This window comes from Mustelus asterias, chromosome 13, assembly GCF_964213995.1.
Source record: "Mustelus asterias chromosome 13, sMusAst1.hap1.1, whole genome shotgun sequence".
In the NCBI taxonomy this organism is placed as follows: domain Eukaryota; kingdom Metazoa; phylum Chordata; class Chondrichthyes; order Carcharhiniformes; family Triakidae; genus Mustelus; species Mustelus asterias.
Window position 1 is genome coordinate 69,076,435 of NC_135813.1, and position 18,686 is coordinate 69,095,120.

General features: G+C 38.7%; 1 protein-coding gene and 1 non-coding gene across 7 annotated transcripts in view; one reads left to right on the forward strand and one right to left on the reverse strand.

Moving 5' to 3' along the window:
* The window catches only part of taok3a (TAO kinase 3a), a 143,981-nt gene that overhangs the window by 123,898 nt on the left and 1,397 nt on the right, over positions 1-18,686 (forward strand). For all 6 annotated transcript variants that reach the window (XM_078226985.1, XM_078226988.1, XM_078226989.1 and 3 more), the window contains 5 exons: positions 1,967-2,095; positions 2,553-2,756; positions 4,733-4,972; positions 12,430-12,642; positions 16,494-16,676. In XM_078226985.1, the coding sequence (XP_078083111.1) occupies positions 1,967-2,095; positions 2,553-2,756; positions 4,733-4,972; positions 12,430-12,642; positions 16,494-16,676 (969 nt within the window). The remainder of the gene's footprint in view (positions 1-1,966; positions 2,096-2,552; positions 2,757-4,732; positions 4,973-12,429; positions 12,643-16,493; positions 16,677-18,686) is intronic.
* On the reverse strand, positions 17,967-18,072 carry LOC144503210 (U6 spliceosomal RNA). The gene has a single exon (XR_013499441.1). It is a non-coding gene; the product is annotated as a U6 spliceosomal RNA (small nuclear RNA).

Genomic DNA, 18,686 nt, shown 5'->3' on the forward strand with positions numbered 1-18,686 from the left:
TTCAGTCCTCCTATATATTTTTCATAATCAGCTTAGTCCTCCATTGAATGATTAACTGGACATTTATCGTAAGCTTCCTTTACTTAAAGGGATGACAGTGGATAGGCAATGGCAAACCTTCAGAGAATTGTTGGTTCCTGTCAGTGCAAAAGTAAAACTGGAAAAATTGTCAAACCATGGCTTACAAGGGAAATTAGAGCGACTATTGGATCCAAGGAAGAAGAGGGAGTGCAGAGGAGGTTTACTAGACTGATTCCTAGAATGACAGGACCGGCATATGGGGAGAGACTGAGTCCGTCAGGATTGTATTTGCTGAATTTCAGAAGAATGAGGAGGGATCTCATAGAAGCCTATAAAATTCTAACAGGACTGGACTGGCTAGATGCAAGAAGGATGTTCCTGATCGTGTGGATGTCCAGAACCAGGGGTCACAACCTGAGGATACAGGGTCAACCATTTAGGATGGAAATGAGATGTTTCTTCACCTAGAGAGCGGTCAGTCTGTGGACTTCACTACCACAAGAAGTAGTTGAGGCCAAAACATTGTATGTGTTCAAGAAACAGTTAGATATAGCACATGGGGTGAAGGGGATCAAAGGCTAAGGGGGGAAAGTGGGATTAAGCTATGGAGTTGGATGATCAGCCACGATCATAATGAGGAGGAGGAGGGTCGAATGGCCTCCTGTTCCTATTTTCTTTATTTCTATGTTTTTGTGTTTTATTTTGATCACTATCATTTCTTCTCCAGGGAACTGTAGCTTTGTATGCTCTTTCCAGGAATGTAGGAATGTACCCAGACTACCTTCTCTTTTGGAGGCTCCTCATTGCATGTTTACTGTTTTACCTGCCAACTTTTGGACTTAAAATCACTTGGCTCAGATCCCTTTTCAACTCACTGGAATCTGTTCTCCTCCAGTTGCATATTACCACATTTGATTTTCCCTTGTCATTTTTCATACATACTTTAAACCTAGAATTGTGATTCTGTTTCTCAAATATTCTCCCACTTCTTCCCCAGAAATTGATCCAACTTTGCTTCCTGCATCATTGGACTGCAAGCAGTCTGTTGAAGAAATTTATCTTGTACACAGTTCGGGTATTCTGCCCTCTTTACTCTTAAACTATTATTTTCCCAGTCTATATTGGGATAATTGACTACCCTATGATGAACTCCATAGTCTATGCATCTTTGGTGTTTTCCATTAAATTTGCTTCCTCCCCTTCCAACTATTTGCTGGCCTACTTTATACATCCAATGCAAAGTCTTCTGTATTCAACTTTTAACTCAATAGATCCTCTTTCTGAATTCTCAACATCCCTCCTTGTTTCCTTCACTATCTTTTCTGAGTACCTTATAGCCAGCAATATTAAGTCCACATTAGTCCTTGTTTGAGCCAGGCCTCTGAAATGTCACTTTATTATTATAATTCCTTGTGTCTACAGCTCACCCGCCTTATTTATGATCTGGGAATTTACAGATATTCCTCACATTTTCTCCTGTCAGATCAATCCCATTTCTGAGCTACTCTCTTTGTATGTTGTTTGGCTCTCCCAGTCCTCTGTGTACCTTGTATCTCATTTCTAATGCTTCATCGTGATATCCCTCTCCTGGTCAAATAAGCGTTAAAAATTTTAATTCAAGACCCTGTTGCTAAACAAACTAAAATAGCCCTACTCAATATACAATCATTAAAATCCATGACTATATAACCAGACTGGTAAGTATATTGAAGAAATTGCAGCCTCCTTTCTTTGTATATTGCAAAGCACTACTTAACTGAGTGGATCCCAAATTGTTGAGTTATCTGACAGTTTGAATTTGTTTGCTTTCATGTCAGCCAAAAATTGCTTCTCTATGCACTGGAAAACAATGGACAATTCCTCTGTATCAGTATACATTTATCATTGAATTGGACAAACAAGTCTTTTTGGCCTCTGTGGCTAAATATTAATTTTGTTCCTACAGATGAAGGTAGCGGCGCAGGATGAAAAGAAAATCCAGCAGCAAATTACAGCCCAACAGAAAAAGGAACTGACCACCTTCCTAGAAAATCAGAAGCGCCAGTACAAACTCTGTAAAGAAAAGATTAAAGAGGTAAGTGTGAACTGACAGAGAAGGTCTTTGGGGATGGAGGGTGTCAATCACCACTTAATTATAATGGAAATGGCTTTTTGGAAGTATATTCTTTGGGAGATGGCAGAAGATCTGGAGACCCGTTGCCCGTAGGCACCGATTTCAAATAACAATCGAATTAATTAGTTTTCACAATAAACCAATGACCTTTTGGAATGGTGAGCAAAATTCTGCACATGCTAGAGATCTGAAATAAAAGCAAAAACTGCTGGAAACACTCAGCAGGTCTGGTGGCATCTTTGGAGGGAGAAACCATACTAACGTTTCAGGTTTGTGACTATTCACTGGAACTGATGTAAGTAAATAATTTTAGACAAGATCGCATGTAATCTTGGTCCAGGAGCAGTGGTCTTTCAAAGTGACAATGTAACTGAAATGGTTCACGAGAATGACTCAAATATTTGAATTTTCTCCACAGGAGATGAATGAAGATCACAGTACACCGAAGAAGGAAAAGCAAGAGCGATTATCCAGGCATAAAGAAAACCTTCAGCACACACAGGCAGAAGAAGAATCCCAACTCCTTGGCCGCCAACGATTGCAGTTTGATCGAAACTGTCGTGAGCTTAAGCGGAAGTTGATGATGATACGACACAGTCTGGAGCAGGAACATCTACGTGAGGTAAAATATTGCCAAAAATACATTTTTTTGTATTAATCTTCCTCATTTAATGACATCCACTTCAGTTTATGATGTTGGGATCATTGATGATTCAAATGATTACTATGCAATACAAATAGAGCTGTCTTTTCTCATCTGTCCTGTCCTGAATCATTCATGTTTTAAAATAAGTTAGAAAGATGATGATATATATATTTTAAGATAGCCTTAAGCAGGTTTCATAAGTTTCAAGGTGTTGTATGGTAGGATAAGCAGTTCAACAAAGAATTTGATAAAGTTGGAACTGGAGACCAAAGCAGAGACCCAAACTAATTTCTGAGCATTCTTCAAGGAAAAAAAACAAATATATCTACTTTTCAGTTTGTCTCCAGCTTTATTTCACTAAAGTTGACTAATGTAAGATTCTTTTCCATGAGTTGTTGTACGAATAATAAAGTATATAATTGATGTATGGTCTGGTTGAATCCAAAAAAAAAGCAAGAAAGTTATTTGCATAAAGCCACCATAAATGGATTTTATGACAACTTTTGGGTCCTGTTCCTTCCCTTATTGGGTCTCATTTGGCTATACAAATATCTGCATTTGAGAGGATGCTTTCCAATGCTACATTGTTCTTGAACACATTTTAACAGGCAATTACAATCGGGGTGACATGCCTTGATTGCATAAGTGAATTTTTGTGTTAGAATTTAAGGTGTGATACACTGGTCAGTGCTTTTATTTGACTATTTTGCCAAACAACCGTTGTAATTTAATTGTTTTAATGAGTGAACTTTTACTACTAATGAGATAGACCTTTTATCTTGTGCAGTACTCTTACTGTACTCAGATGTTCTGATTACATTGTAGTTTCAAGCCTCGGAAAAGAGTGGTGAAATTTGCAGTGTAATCTGGAACCAAAGCAAGGGGTCCTTGGATGATGAGGGAAATAGAGAATATGATGAAATAGAGGGTATATATGTTAAATGTCAGGTAAATTCTTCTTGCCATAACCAGGGCACATGCAATAAGTTGAGGAAAAAATGACTGGCAAAGAGAGAAAATGAGAACAGAATAGCAGTTAACATAAAAGCGAACCCAAAAATCATCTACCAACATGTAAATAGTAAGTGGACAGTGGGGCAAACGGGGTGATATACTCTTAGAGGTGTATGGCAAATTTAGAAAACTTAATGAGTGCCATTGATGTTTATTAAAGAAAAAGATGGTGATAAAATATCAGTAGAAGCCAAGATGGTAGGGGTAATGGGGTGGAAATTTGATCGGAAGGCGGTACTGAAAAGGTTGGCTATCTTAGTGGATAAGTCACCTGGTCCGAGTGACTTGCATACCAGGTTGCTAAGGGAAGTGGGGTTAAGACAGTGGAAGTTCTTGCCCTAACTTTCCAATCTTCAAATACAAAGTAACATTTAAACATTTGCCAACAATTCCAAACTTGGAGATGTGATTGACAGTGAGGTTGATGCCAATCAACTGCAAGAAGTAGTAGGCTGGCAGAATTGGCTGACATGTGGAAGATGGAATTTAAATCAGAAGTGTGACGCGATGCTGTTTGGCAGAATGGGTAGAGAGGTTGTATAATGGTACAATTCTAAAGGGTCCTCGGGCAGATACATCTTTCCTGTGCAGAGAACTTTGAAGTTGGCAGGACACATTGAGAAAATAATTAGTAAAGCAAATGACCGCTTGGACGTCAATAAAGGCAATGAATACAAAAGCAGGGAAGTTGTGCTGAACTTGCATAAAGCTTTGATTAGGCCACAACAGGATCAACACTTTAGGAATGATGTGAGGATCCTTGAAAAGATGCAAAGGAGATTTTCCAGAATTCGGCCCATCATCAGGATTTCTTTCAGTTTTTTAACAAAAAAGTAAACCTAAAAGTGCCTCATTTAAGAACGTAACTAAGTTGTTGAATTTATTGGATTACTTCAAATGCATGCATAGTGTAAACATTTAATATGACTTTCTAATAGGAAGTGAATAAGAAGCAAACTCAAAAGGAGATGGAGCATGCCATGTTAATTCGTCATGATGAGTCCACGCAAGAACTTGAATTTCGACAACTTAACATGTTGCAAAAACTTAGGATTGATCTAATCCGCTTACAGCATCAGACTGAGCTGGAGAATCAAACAGAATATAATACCCGCCGAGAGCGGGAACTACACAGAAAACATGTCCTGGAACTCAGACAACAGCCAAAGAGCCTAAAGGTATAAGATGAACTTTTTATACTATACAAGTAATGAGATATCCAAAAGTCTTATTTCGACTGATGGAATCAGTGGTTCTGCACTCGTCTATGCTTTCCAGGGAAAAGTTTTGTGTGACTAGAATATGACCATGTAGGTGTTGGAGCTTTTTTCAGAGGCTAAGTATTAAGCTGGCTTTCACTTAATTACAGCTCAGCTAGTACACAGACTCGTGGACATAGTATTCTGATTAAAGACATTTCTTTATTTTCCAGGCCTGGTCAATGTACGAAGGAGAGAGATTTGGGTAGTTCCAAATCTCAATGAAATTGCATTACTCTCAGTATTACAATTATACAATTTTCAGAAGTCATTTGCCCACCCTTCTGCTCACCCCAGCCGGGCATGAGCCAATCATTATTAGTATGGATTATTTACCTTGGCCAATTACATTTATCCTCTGACAGCATGTGACTACGTGAGTTTGTGGACTTTGGAAGTCTTTCTCACAGGCACCTGATACTTTCTTATCGGGTGGAATGTACGTTCTATTCATTAACAGTCTGGGATCTCAAGCACTGTCCATACTGATAAGAGTTGCTTTTCCCCTCACTCAGTAGCTGCATTGTTCTGTTCTGAGGAATGTGGTTCTTTTTACTTGACTCCATCCCGTCATGCCTTAGAGCATTGTACCATTGGCCAAGTGTATGCTTTTAATACAGAATATAATGTTTTCAAAAGTACATGTTTAAATTCTTTTAACATGGTTATATGTGTTGCTATGCAAACAGTACCTTTATAAAATATATTCCAGGCACTTTGGGACTTCTCCATACTGTATTCACTCTGTCTTTTAGTCCCAACTTATTCTAAACTCCCTCTTTACAGTCGGCAACAAAAATAGTTTACAAACTCATTTATGGAGTTGGGCATGCCAGTGCTCATACGAGGGTGAAAAATAGTTAGAAAGGATAATTGTGCAAATAGCTTTCTTGTGAAGATCACATTTATGCAGGATCAGTGATAATGTGCTCAGTTTTAAACTAACACAAATTGGCCGTGAAAAAATCATGGAATTGTGTATGGTTTGATATAAATTTTATATCAGATAACCTTGAGGATTTTGAAAATATGCAGCAGCGAGATACTGAAAAGATAGGGATTTTAAAACAGTTTTTCGGTTCATAATTCATATCCTAAAATCCAAAAAGAGAGGATGGAGGAAAGTAAGTGAGATGCTTCCTACCATTATGAAAAATCATTGAACACCAGTGAGACTTTGCAGACCTGGACACACAAGCATAATATGTGTATTTAAAAAGGATACCAATCTGACCTAGGTGTTTGCAAACCCATGAAACAAAACACGAATGACATTAAAAATGTTGTACCCCATTCTAGGGAGTAGTAGGATTGGGAAGTATCAATGTGACAACCTAATGAGAAGCAGTCTGGATTGTTTTGAGAGGGAAATGCTGAACAAACCAACTGAACTACTTTGGCATACAGTTTGCTGTCCAGTATGGACGGAGCTTCCAATGGTGGGCTCTCATTGGTGACATGAGGTGTACATTGCTGCATAGAGCAGTGGCCTTTAAAGCCTTAAGAGTCACTTTTATAGATACCCGTGCCACATGCCCTTCTGAAACCAGGAGAAGACAGTTATAACTACCTGGAATCTCCAACTGCTTGTCTGCATGCACTGGTGACCCCATAGAGGGATCCCATGATGCCAATCAGTGCATTTGAGGTCCTTGTGCAACCAGTGAGCACTGCAGGGCATTAAACTGTGCCATTGAGGATAAAATTGTAATTTAGTTTCAAGTTTCAGTTGAAATGGATCCTTTGTGAAAATGCTTTATTCGTGGTGCCTTTCTCCAGAGGGGGAGCAAAATGACCCCAGTGTAAAAAAAACCCAGCAGACAAGATTTCACTCACTTTAACAATCAAATCAAAATCAACATTAATTGAACAGTAAAATTGTATTCAATCGAAACTATAAATTACATTTTAAATTGCTGATGCAACAAAGATAGATCTCATGAATTTAGTGGCAGTCTTGTTTCGCCCATGTGCAAACAAAGTCTTCCAAAACTCTGTCTTCCTCTAGTAAAGTTACAATTCCTACCCCCATGACAGTTTTAACTACTTGTTTCTCCTCCAGCAGTCGCTCCTAACCAACCTTCTAAATTCTATAATTCTATAACCTGAGTCCCATGGGCATGGTTTTCATCAAATTGGCTAGCTCTGGTTAATTGGCCCCTTCAGGATAATGAAAGGGCAACGTTACTTTTCTTATCCCCATTGCTAACTCCAGCCTTCAGGTTTCTGTCTTTTCAGCTGTCTCAAAAAAAGCACCGCAGGGGTTGGGGTGCGTTATCGACCCTAATAATCACATTTTAATTTGATGTTTTTAAGTTTCCTTTGTACTTTGATTTCTGTTCGGGCTGTTTCCCCTCCTTTTTGGGGAGCTGCCCCTTTTACTTTGTCCTGACTTAATTTGAGTTTGTTTATTTGGTTTGACCTAAAAAGAGGGCAAGCACCCTCTCCTCAACCTGTCTATGCTCCTCTGCTTCTGAAATCAGCTTCTGTTTCCTTAACCTGAGATCATAGTCTGTGTTTCCAGTAACCTAAAGTCACCGAAACCCTTTTTCCCAGAAACCTGAAGCTTTGGTTTATCTTTCAAATTTGGACTGTCTCAAGTACAAACTTTGAAACTTGTTGTATGCACTGGAATCTTTGCAGAGATCAGCTCTGTCAACTGGCCCCACAAACTGAATCTCATTGCATTTGTTAGATGACACTGAAACCAGAACCATATTACTGATCAATATCAAAGTCATGAGTTTTTTTGAAGATATTACAAATAAAGTTGATGGTGAAGCTCTCCTTGATTAGTATATTTGGACCCTCTGAAATATACTAATCACGGAGAACTCTCTCAGCCCAGGAATCAATCTAGTGAACCTTTGTTGCAGCCTGCAAAAAGGCCAGTATAGCCTTCCTTGGGTGAGGAGACCACAAGTAGTAAGTACACAGTGCTCCAAGTATGGTCTTACCCAAAGCCCTATTTAATTGCAGAATTCTTCCGTATCTTATACTTGAACCCTTTGCATTGAAGGTTAATATACCTTCTGAACTACTTTTGCATCAGCACGTGAACTTTTCGATTCATGTACAAGAACACTAACATCCTAACATTTACAAGTTTCTAGCTTTTTAAAAAAAAAAGCCTTCCCATTCTTCCTACAAAAATGGCAACTCTCCCACTTCCCCTCATTATACTCCATCTGCTACCTTGTTGTCTAGTCACATAACCAGTCTATATACCGATGTAGCCACTTCACATCCTCATCACAGCTTACTCCTAATTGGCTTTGTGTTGTCAGCAAATGTGTATACATTGCACTCTGGCCCCTCGTCTAAGTTATTGATTATAACTAGCAAATGGCTGAGACCCAATGATACTTGTTGCACTGCACTATTTCCATTCTTATCCAGGGTAATTGGCAATATAGCATGGGCAATAAATGCTGGCCTAGTCAATGACACCCATATCCTGTAACTGAAAAAATCCTGCCACCCTAAAACTCTGTTTTCTGTTGATTAACCATCCTCAATAAATGTTTATATTGTCCCAAGTCCCATAAGCTCTAATCTTGTATAAAAATCTTGGCACAATTAAATATCTTCTGAAAATCCAAATATACACATTCATTGATTCTGTCTTAGATACCCTGCTAGTTACAATCTCAATAATCTCTAATAGATTTCCCCCTCCCAAAATTATTTTAGTTCTGATCGTATTCTGATTTTCCAACTGCCCTATTATCACGTCCTTAATAGGTACAGATGTTTTTCTAACTATTGATGCCTGGCTAATTGGTCTATTGTTCCATGTTTTCTCCCTTCTTTCTTAAACAGTTGTATTCAATTCAGAGGCCCATTTTAGAATCTAGGCAATTCTGGAAGATTAAGACCAATGCATTCCCTTTTAAAATCCAGGATGAGGCATCAGGTTTTGCACATTTTTCCATCTTTTAAAACCACCCTGGTGAATAGCTAGAGGTATGTGAAAAGAGCTAGACTTGAATGCAAGACTGGTAGCATGGAAAGGTGTGTGAGGGTGAGCCGAGTATCTGAATTTTGGGCCCAGGTCCTAATTTCTGATGGGCGAGTGATGAAGTTGTAGTTTACAGTGGGTTGGAGATGTCCTTTAGAGACAAATTAATTGACCTTGACCACCTGTGTAGTTAGTGCAGCATTGCTGGCAGTTCCTTGGGACCAGAGTCAGAATTGACCTCCTGGTCTCACACACCCTGAGAAGGGAATTCTTGAGAACCATTTGGACCCCTGTAGAAGCATTGCTTCTCTCCTCCTCTTCACCACCTGTACTAATGCCTCCACTGCCATGTTGGAAAACCTAGAATACCCTTCTCTACTGGTTGGAAAACCTAGAATACCCTTCTCTACTGGTTGGAAAACCTAGAATACCCTTCTCTACTGGTTGGAAAACCTAGAATACCCTTCTCTACTGGTTGGAAAACCTAGAATACCCTTCTCTACTGGTTGGAAAACCTAGAATACCCTTCTCTACTGGTTGGAAAACCTAGAATACCCTTCTCTACTGGTTGGAAAACCTAGAATACCCTTCTCTACTGGTTGGAAAACCTAGAATACCCTTCTCTACTGGTTGGAAAACCTAGAATACCCTTCTCTACTGGTTGGAAAACCTAGAATACCCTTCTCTACTGGTTGGAAAACCTAGAATACCCTTCTCCACTGGTTGGAAAACCTAGAATACCCTTCTCTACTGGTTGGAAAACCTAGAATACCCTTCTCTACTGGTTGGAAAACCGAGAATACCCTTCTCCACTGGCTGCTCTTTTTTTGTTGCTCATAGCCATTTCCTCCACAGTCAGTCAACTAGCAGCAGCTCCTGTATAATGAGTTCATTCCCTTTGAAGAGCAGACTCTCTTTAAGATGTGCAAGCTAACTAAAGCACAGGCTAGCCATTCAAGTTACTTGGCCCCCTGCTGAGCATGCAGCCATCCAGCAGCATCTTCTACACTGCAGACTGATATTACGGAAATTGAGCAGTACTAAGTTTGCCTGGCTGTTTCAACAGGATTGAGTACAGGATAATGAGGAATTGTCACCTCTGTGCCTGAAAAAAAGGAAGTGTACGCGTCTCCCCCCCCATCTTAACTTTATAACAAAGGGATCAGAGATTAACATTTCACTTTTCTGGTTGCTTGCTGTACCTGCATGTTAACTTTGTTTCCTGTAAAAGAACACCCAGATTCCTCAATACCAACATTTTTCAGTGTCTCACCATTCTCTTCTATTTTTCTTTAGCATTCATTTCACATTTTCTACATTATATTCCATATGCCATTTTCTTGGGCACTCTAGACTAAATCCTTTTGCAGCCTCCTTGCATCCTCCTCACAGCCAAATTAGTCACCTAACATTATATCATCAACCAACTTGGATATGCTACACCCAATCCCCTCAACTAAGTCATTGATAGAGATTGTAAATAGCTGAGGTCATAAAATTGATTCTTGCACTAGTTAGAGCCAGGCTAAGTTGAAAATTACTTGTTTATTCCTATTTTCTTTCCTGGCTATTAATCAATTTCAGTGTATGTTAATATATTACACACAATCCAATGAAGCATAAATGTTTTTATCATGTGGGTACCTTGTCAAATGCTTTCTGAAAATCCAAGTAAACTATCTCCACTGGTTGTTACTCTATCTTGCTGGGTACACCTTCAGAAATAATAGAATTGGCTAAGATTATTTCCCTTTTATAAAACTGTGACTCTATCTAATAATTGTGATTTTCCAAGTGTCCCATTACTAATTCCTTAATAATGTTTTCTAGTATTTTCCCTACTACTGTTGTCAGGTGAACAGATTCCATTTTCCTGCTCCCTTCTTTCTTGAACGTTGGGGTTACAATTACTGCTCCTCAAACGGTGGGGACCATTTTAGGATCCATGGAATTCTAGAAGATTAGAAACAATGCAGACACTGTCATGCAGTCACCTTTTTGAAAACCTGAGGATCTAGCCCATCGGATTTGTTACATTCCCCTCTCTAGTACTTTTCTTTACAATAATTAAAAATTTTCCACATTTTCCAATATGTTCTGAAGGCGAACAAAATAATTGTTTTAATATGTCTTCCATTTCTTCGTTCCCATTATAATTTATTCTGTCTCTACCTTTAAAGAACCCACCAATCTATTTTTTTAATATACTTGTAAAAGTCCATTCAATCAAGTTCATATTTCTTGCCAGATTACACTTTTTTTTGTCCCTCTCTATTTCTTTGGCATCTTTTTTTTAATCATCCCAGTCTAATCCTATCATTAATTTCTCCAGTTAGCCATGGTTGTATCACTTTTCCAGTGGTACAACCAAGGGAATATATGTTCATTGAGAATCTTTTAAAAATATTTTCCATTGCTAATCTAATGTCATTTTAATCTAATTTCCAAATTTAACTTGTTCAATTGACCTCTCTTATTCATGATTGACTGTTTAAATTTAAAACCCTAGTTTTAGACTTAACTATATTGTTCTCGGTCTTAATATGAGATCAACGTGATATGATCAATCTTCCTCAGAGGATCCTTTACCATAAGGCTTTTAATTAACCCTGTCTCATCGCACAATACCATGTCTGAAATAACCTGTTCTCCAGTTGGTTCCAGAAAACTGTCACAACTGTGTTCCATGAACTTGTCCTCCAAGTTACTTTTACAATTTGGTTTGGTCAATCTTGTATGAAGATTAAAGCGCCCCCCAATAATATTATCCTTGTTTCATGCTCCTCTAATTTCCTGGTTAGATTAGTCAGTCCCAACATCAAGATCATTGTTGGGAGGTGGATAAAAATACATCCCACCAACATTGCTACACCTTTTGTTATTTCTTAGCTCCACCCACTCTGACTGTAGATCTGATTTTCTGGGCTTGGATCCTTTCTCACTACTGGCATTATCTCATCATTTATTCTCAGAGCTACCCCAATTTCCATTTCCCCTCTTCTAAAACATAAAGTTCACTGGGATAATGAGTTGTCAACTTTAGTTACCCCTCAGCCATGTCTCATAAATGGCTACTCGATCAAACCTATTACTCTTTGTGCCATTAATTCATATATCTTGTGACAAATGCTTTATTCATTCATTTTATATAATTTTTAACTGCATATTATTTTCTCTGATGTGGCCTTAGAGGTTTAATGATCTATTACCATTGTTAAGTTCTCCTGATTAGATATGAATCTTTTGATCATTTGGTATTTCAAACTTTTTTTTAAAATGTAGTTGTCTGCCTGTAATATCAGCTTTTATTTAAGTATATTGTAATTATGTAACCTAGGTATTCCTTCAAAACAAAGAGCCAATGTACAGGTTCCTAGAGACCGTGACATTGATCTTGCTTTATGCTTCTGTGCAGGCTATGGAGCTACAGATAAAGAAGCAATTCCAAGACACGTGTAAAGTCCAAACAAAACAGTACAAAGCACTGAGGAACCACCAGCTGGAGGTAACTCCAAAAAGTGACCACAAGATGGTTCTAAAAGCACTTAAAGAGGAACAGACAAGGAAACTGGCCATCCTGGCTGAACAGTATGAACAAAGTATCAATGAGATGATGGCCTCACAGGCGGTATGTAATCTATTTTAAAAGCCCTTGATATCTAAGAAAAAACAGCTCTGTATCTTAACGGATAATTGTCTATGATCTTTGTCCTTAATCTGTGCTGTTTCGTAGAATCATAGAATCTATAGCATGGAGACAGGCCCTACGGCCCAAATTGGTCCATGCGACCAAATAGCCCATCTAAGCTAACCCTATTTGCCTGCATTTGGCCCATATCCCTCTAAACCTTGCCTTTCTATGCATCCGTCCAAATGCCTTTTAAATGTTGTCAAAGTTCCTGCCTCAACCACTTCCTCCGGCAACTCATTCCACATATCTACCACCCTCTGTGTAAAAGAAAAGGTTGCTCCTCAGGGCCCATTAATTCTTTCCCCTCTTAAACCTATGCCCTCTAGTTCTTGACTCCCCAAGCTTGGGAAAAAGACTGAGTGCGTTCACCCTATCCATGCCTCTCATAATCTTATACATCTCTATTAGATCACCCCTCAGTTTCCTACACTCCAAAGAAAAAAGCCCCAGCCTGTCCAATCTCTCCCTATAAATCAGTCCCTTGAGTCCTGGCAACATTCTTGTAAATCTCTACTGAACTCTCCAGTTTAATATCATCTTTCCTATAGCAAGGCAACCAAAATTGAACACAATACACCAGGTGCAGTCTCACCAACGTCCTGTACAACTGCAACATAACTTCCCAACTTCTATACTCAATGCCCTAACTGAGGAAGACCAGCATGCCAAAAGCCACCTTCACTGCCCTATCTACCTGTGACTCCACTTTTAGAGAACCGTGTCCTGAATTCCAAGGTCCCTCTGTTCCACGATACTCCCTACCATTCACTGTGAAAGTCCTACCTTGATTTGACTTTCCAAAATGCAACATCCCGCACTTATCTGTATTGAACTCCATTTGCCATTTCTCGATCCACTTTTCCAGCTGATCAAGATCCTGCTGCAATTTTTGATAACCTTCACTGTCTACAATACCATCTATTTTAGTGTCATCATGCCTTGTACATTCTCATCCAAATTGTTGATATAGATAACAAACAGCAATGGGTCCAGCACTGACCACTGAGGCACACCACTCGTCACAGGCCTCCAGTCCAACAGGCATCCTTCCACCATTACTTCCTACCATCAAGCCAATTCTGGTCACTTCATCAACCTTCCTGGTCACTTCAAAGAACTCTAACAAATTTGTACGGCATGATCTCCCATGAACAAACCCTGTCTTTACAAATGCCTGTCTATTTTATCCCTCAGAATTCCCTCTAGTAACTTACCCATCACAGATGTTAGGCTTACAGGCTTTTAGTTGGATTTATTGCACGTTTTTAATTAGTTATGAAGGCTATCATATGAAGGACATTAAATGTTCAATCCTCAATCCAAAAGAGAGAACTCTAGAAAATCTCAGCAGGTCTGGCAGCATCTGTAAGGAGAGAAAAGAGCTGATGTTTTGAGTCCAGATGACCCTTTGTCAAAGCTAAAAGGCATAAAAAGTGGGAGATAGTTATACTGCAGGGTGAGGGAATGAAATATGAGTCATAGCAATAGAAACTAGGGGAAAAGACTGCTAATAGCTGTGCACAGAGAGGATAAAGGGGGTGAATGGCTGATGAGTGGGAGATTCCTCACTTTAATGCGGCCATTGTTCTGGTTATGGAAACACTTAGTCGGTTAAACCGATTTAAACTCCCCCGCAATTTGACCTTGTCTTTTTATGATGGTTCTTATCAAAATACCATAAACACGTTTCTTGAAGGCCACCTGCTGAATGGTGAATATATTTCCTGATGTCATTCTGCCAGATGGTCAGTGCTTTGCACCTTTTAATCTGGACTGTTGCATGCTTTGGTTTAGACAAACCCATTCAGAGCTGATGTTATTTCCATAATTGGAACACAATGGCCTGCATTAAAGTGAGGTATCTCCCAAACTGCTCGGCATGTAAAAGTTCCTCCCCCTTTTCACCATTGTGAATGCTGTTTGTTTGCTTACTGTTATCTGGGGCCATTTGTAACAATGGCCTCCTTAGTTTCTTAATTGAGTTGTCTGATGGCAGCAATCTTGTGCCGCTGTCGTCATAATGTTCCAATATCCTTTCAGAGTATCAGTTCTGCTTTGATGTTGGAATTTTTGAAATTAACCCCATACAGTATGGCATACCTTTATGCATTTTCATTTTGAGAGAGGTTTGGCCTTTTTATTTGCAATACTTGTGTGCGTGGGTTTTAATATTTCATGAAGTCTAGTTCGAGGGGATTTTGACCCTACAATCCCTTTTTGTATCATGGTGTTAGCCTTGACTCAGTAGTAGTAGCAGTCAGGTCATTTCTGTCCTAAATGATAATTTCAGAGGAGCACCTCTAGGTTTATGCACCTCTATGTCACTTGGTGCCTTCACTCTATGCCATTGAGTTGGCCCTGTTGAAACTGTGAAACCTTTAAAAGTGTTTATGTCCTACTAGTGTCCTTAACACTATCATTAACACTTCCTTTGTCTTTTGCCCAAAACATCTTGTCCAATCTCCCCTGCTTCCACCTATCCTTGACCACATATTTTGCTCCACCCTCCTCTTCAACACTATAAAATCCATCACATTTCTCCCTCTCTAGCTCTGAGGAAGTCCTATGGACTCAAAATGTTAACTCTGTTTTTCTGTCCATAGCTGTTGCCAGACCTGCTGAGTTTTTTGAGCATGTTCTGTTTTTATTTCGGATTTCCAGCATTCACAGTATTTCACTTTCATTTGCTTACATTTTGATTTAGTATACTTATAGATTCATATGACTGCCATTGATCCCTTAAGTTCTAAGCGCAGACTTGAAATTCTTCCAAAAAGCATGGAAAAATGTCTATCACAAATATACTTCCACTTGGTTTATAAGATTTTACAGGACTGCTACAAAATTACTGGGATCTAGAATCTTATGAATTTGGATATGATCTTTGTAAAAACATTGTTAGTCCTGTATGAGTTTGCTGTTAAGAATTTTTTGTAAATTGAATGTAATTTAATGTAATAGGGACAGAGGTAAACTATTTAGCCTATCAATCCTGTTCTACCATTCAATGAGATCATGCGACCTAACTCCACCGTTGCCCATTATCCCTTATTACTTTGGGTTAACAAAAATCAATTTCTGATTTAAAATTTATAATTGATTTAGCATCAATTGCCATTTGTGGAGGAGTTTTCCAAACTTCTAACAACCATTTATGTTTGGAGGTGTTTTCTAATTTCACTCTTGGAATTAATAAACCTTCTCTTTTAAAATAACTAGATATTTTGGAATATATGTCCTCTGCTCATATTCTAACAACCATTAGGATTTATTTTGAATTGCTCTGACTATTGCACTTAGGAAGTAACATTTTGTTTGATTAAATATTTAATAATGAACCATTCACATTCGTGAAATTACATAAAACATGATTCTTATTGTACTAGTGTATATAAAGAGACAGTGTGTTGGAGAATGTTTTCATATAGATGAGAACAGTAAGCTGCTGCAAAGTATACCAGCGATCAGTCTGATTATTGAGGGGCACCTGCCATTGCTCCTTTTCCAAACAAAAGTTAACTTTTATGTAATGTTTGCTTAATGGCAATTAAATGGGGGACATTTATTTTTGTACCTGTACTCCCGTTTTGGCTTCCTCAGCCATAACCCAAGTTAATTTGATGAACTTTTAGTTATTTCATGCAGTCTACCTTCATAAAGAAGTGTTTAAATTGCACCCGTGAAGATCTAATCCACTATCCTTTTGTCTGAGGTAATGATCAAATTGATCACATTCCAGAACTTTTTAGATGAGTGCATTGTATTGACAATATTTTTAAAACATTTAGCTGCGACTAGATGAAGCTCAGGAAGCAGAGTGCCAAGCCCTGAAACATCAGCTTCAGCAAGAAATGGAGCTACTGAATGCCTATCAGAGTAAAATTAAGATGCAGACTGAAGCACAGCATGAGCGAGAGCTTCAGAAATTGGAGCAACTGGTGTCACTGCGCAGAGCGCGCCTTGAACAAAAGGTCAGTGCAAATCAAAACTACATATTTCCTTGTCTATAGTAGTGCATGTGTGTTCTCAACTTTTTTGTAAGTGTAGCAAGCTAAGTGTGATGTGATAATTTCCCCTTAAAACTTACAATAATTTTAATGTAAAAAAAAACTATTTCCATTTTAAGATCATCAATGTTCTCAATCGGTAGAAACACAGCACAGCGGTTTGAATGCAATGCTTTTTGATGCTGTTTGCCATGTTGGAATATTGACATGGTGCACAGGTCTAGGGAATGGCTTCGCCTCTGTGATCCTTATCTCTTGATAAATGAGTTAACACGCTTAATCATGCTTTTTTGTAAAGGTGATAAATGCTAGGTGCTTCCAATCCTAAAGGGAGGTGTCATTTGGCTCCAGATTATGCTCTCTCAACTGATTAACTGTCACTGATTTCTGATCCATCAATAGATGGTGTGACATAATTAAGTCTTAAACTGGAACATTTCATTTTCAATATCTTACTATCCTCTCATGTTGGATAAAGTGAAATCAGCTAAAGTTGTTTCATTTGAACTTCTACTGGAAATAAATGCACATTTTGAGGTTCAAACCACATTAATAGTACATTGAAAGGGATTGGGAGCTTTACTTTGAATTTAACTTGTCCTTTAAAGCTAAAACTGAGCAAAAGAAAAATGTTGTTAAATATTGTCAATCTCTAGTATCTGTATTTAGAGATTAGATGCTGTTGAGTGCAACTTGTAAAGTATGCAATATTTTCTTTTGCGAATCTTTTGGACCATACAAGTAACTGAATTCCTACAATATTTTTCCTGAGTTAAGTGTACTACAGGAAGATGACGTGTTTTGCAGCATAATTGAAAAATTGCATAGCGTCAATTGACTTCAAAATTGTATTGAGGCAAATTCTGGTTAGTAAATCTTAATGCAATGTTAGACTGAAATGTCGTAGCTTGTATTCATAGAATCATAGAAAACCTACAGTGCAGAAAGAGGCCATTTGGCCCATCGAGTCTGCACCGACCACAATCTCACCCAGGCCCTAACCCCATATCCCTACATATTTACCCGCTAATCCCTTTAACCTACGCATCTCAGGACACTAAGGGGCAATTTTTTAGCATGGCCAATCAACCTAACCCACACATCTTTGGACTGTGGGAGGAAACCGGAGGAAACCCACGCAGACACGAGGAGAATGTGCAAACTCCACGCAGACAGTGACCCAAGCCGGGAATCGAACCCAGGTCCTTGGAGTTGTGAAGCAGCAGTGCTAACCACTGTGTTATCGTGCCGCCCCAAAATATGGAACGCTTCACGAATTTGCAGGTCATCCTTACGCAGGGGCTATGCTAATCTTCTCTCTATCATTCCAATTATCATTATCATAGATGTCAGCATATATATATAAACCTTTGTAGCCTCTCAATCCATCCAGAAACAGCAATGTATACACTGAATGTAAAAGTGAACCATGGATGTGGGTTGTCACCATTTTTGTCATTCGCCCTGCAGGGTTTGCTCTGTGTAGGCATCTTTGCAACACTGCTGTATTGCCTTGTACCCCATTATAAGGTACCAGTAACAAAATCGTCCATCTGTAGGGTGGAAAAACTGAGGTCAACTACTAATGTGGGCATAGTATGTCGTGGCTGAAAAAGGGGTTGACTCCAACACCAAGTAAATGCAAAATCTTGATTTTGGGGACTTGGACAAAATGGGGTTATCTTGTATGCTAGGTTGATGGCGATCTATGGTCATTTGTTTTTGTCGATCACGTGCAAGAACATAAAACTTGTATTTGTAAAGAACCTGTCTCTGCAATATCTCAACTGTTCATGCGTTTTGAAGTGCAGGGCTAATATGATTAGCTAATTTATACTCAAGATCTCATCAACAGCAGCTGAATCCTAATTGAAAATGATCATAATTAGTCAACAAGTTTAGCAAATACATCAGAGAAATAGCAGGGAAATATTGTATCAATAAAATATTTCTTCTTGATTACTGTGACGCACC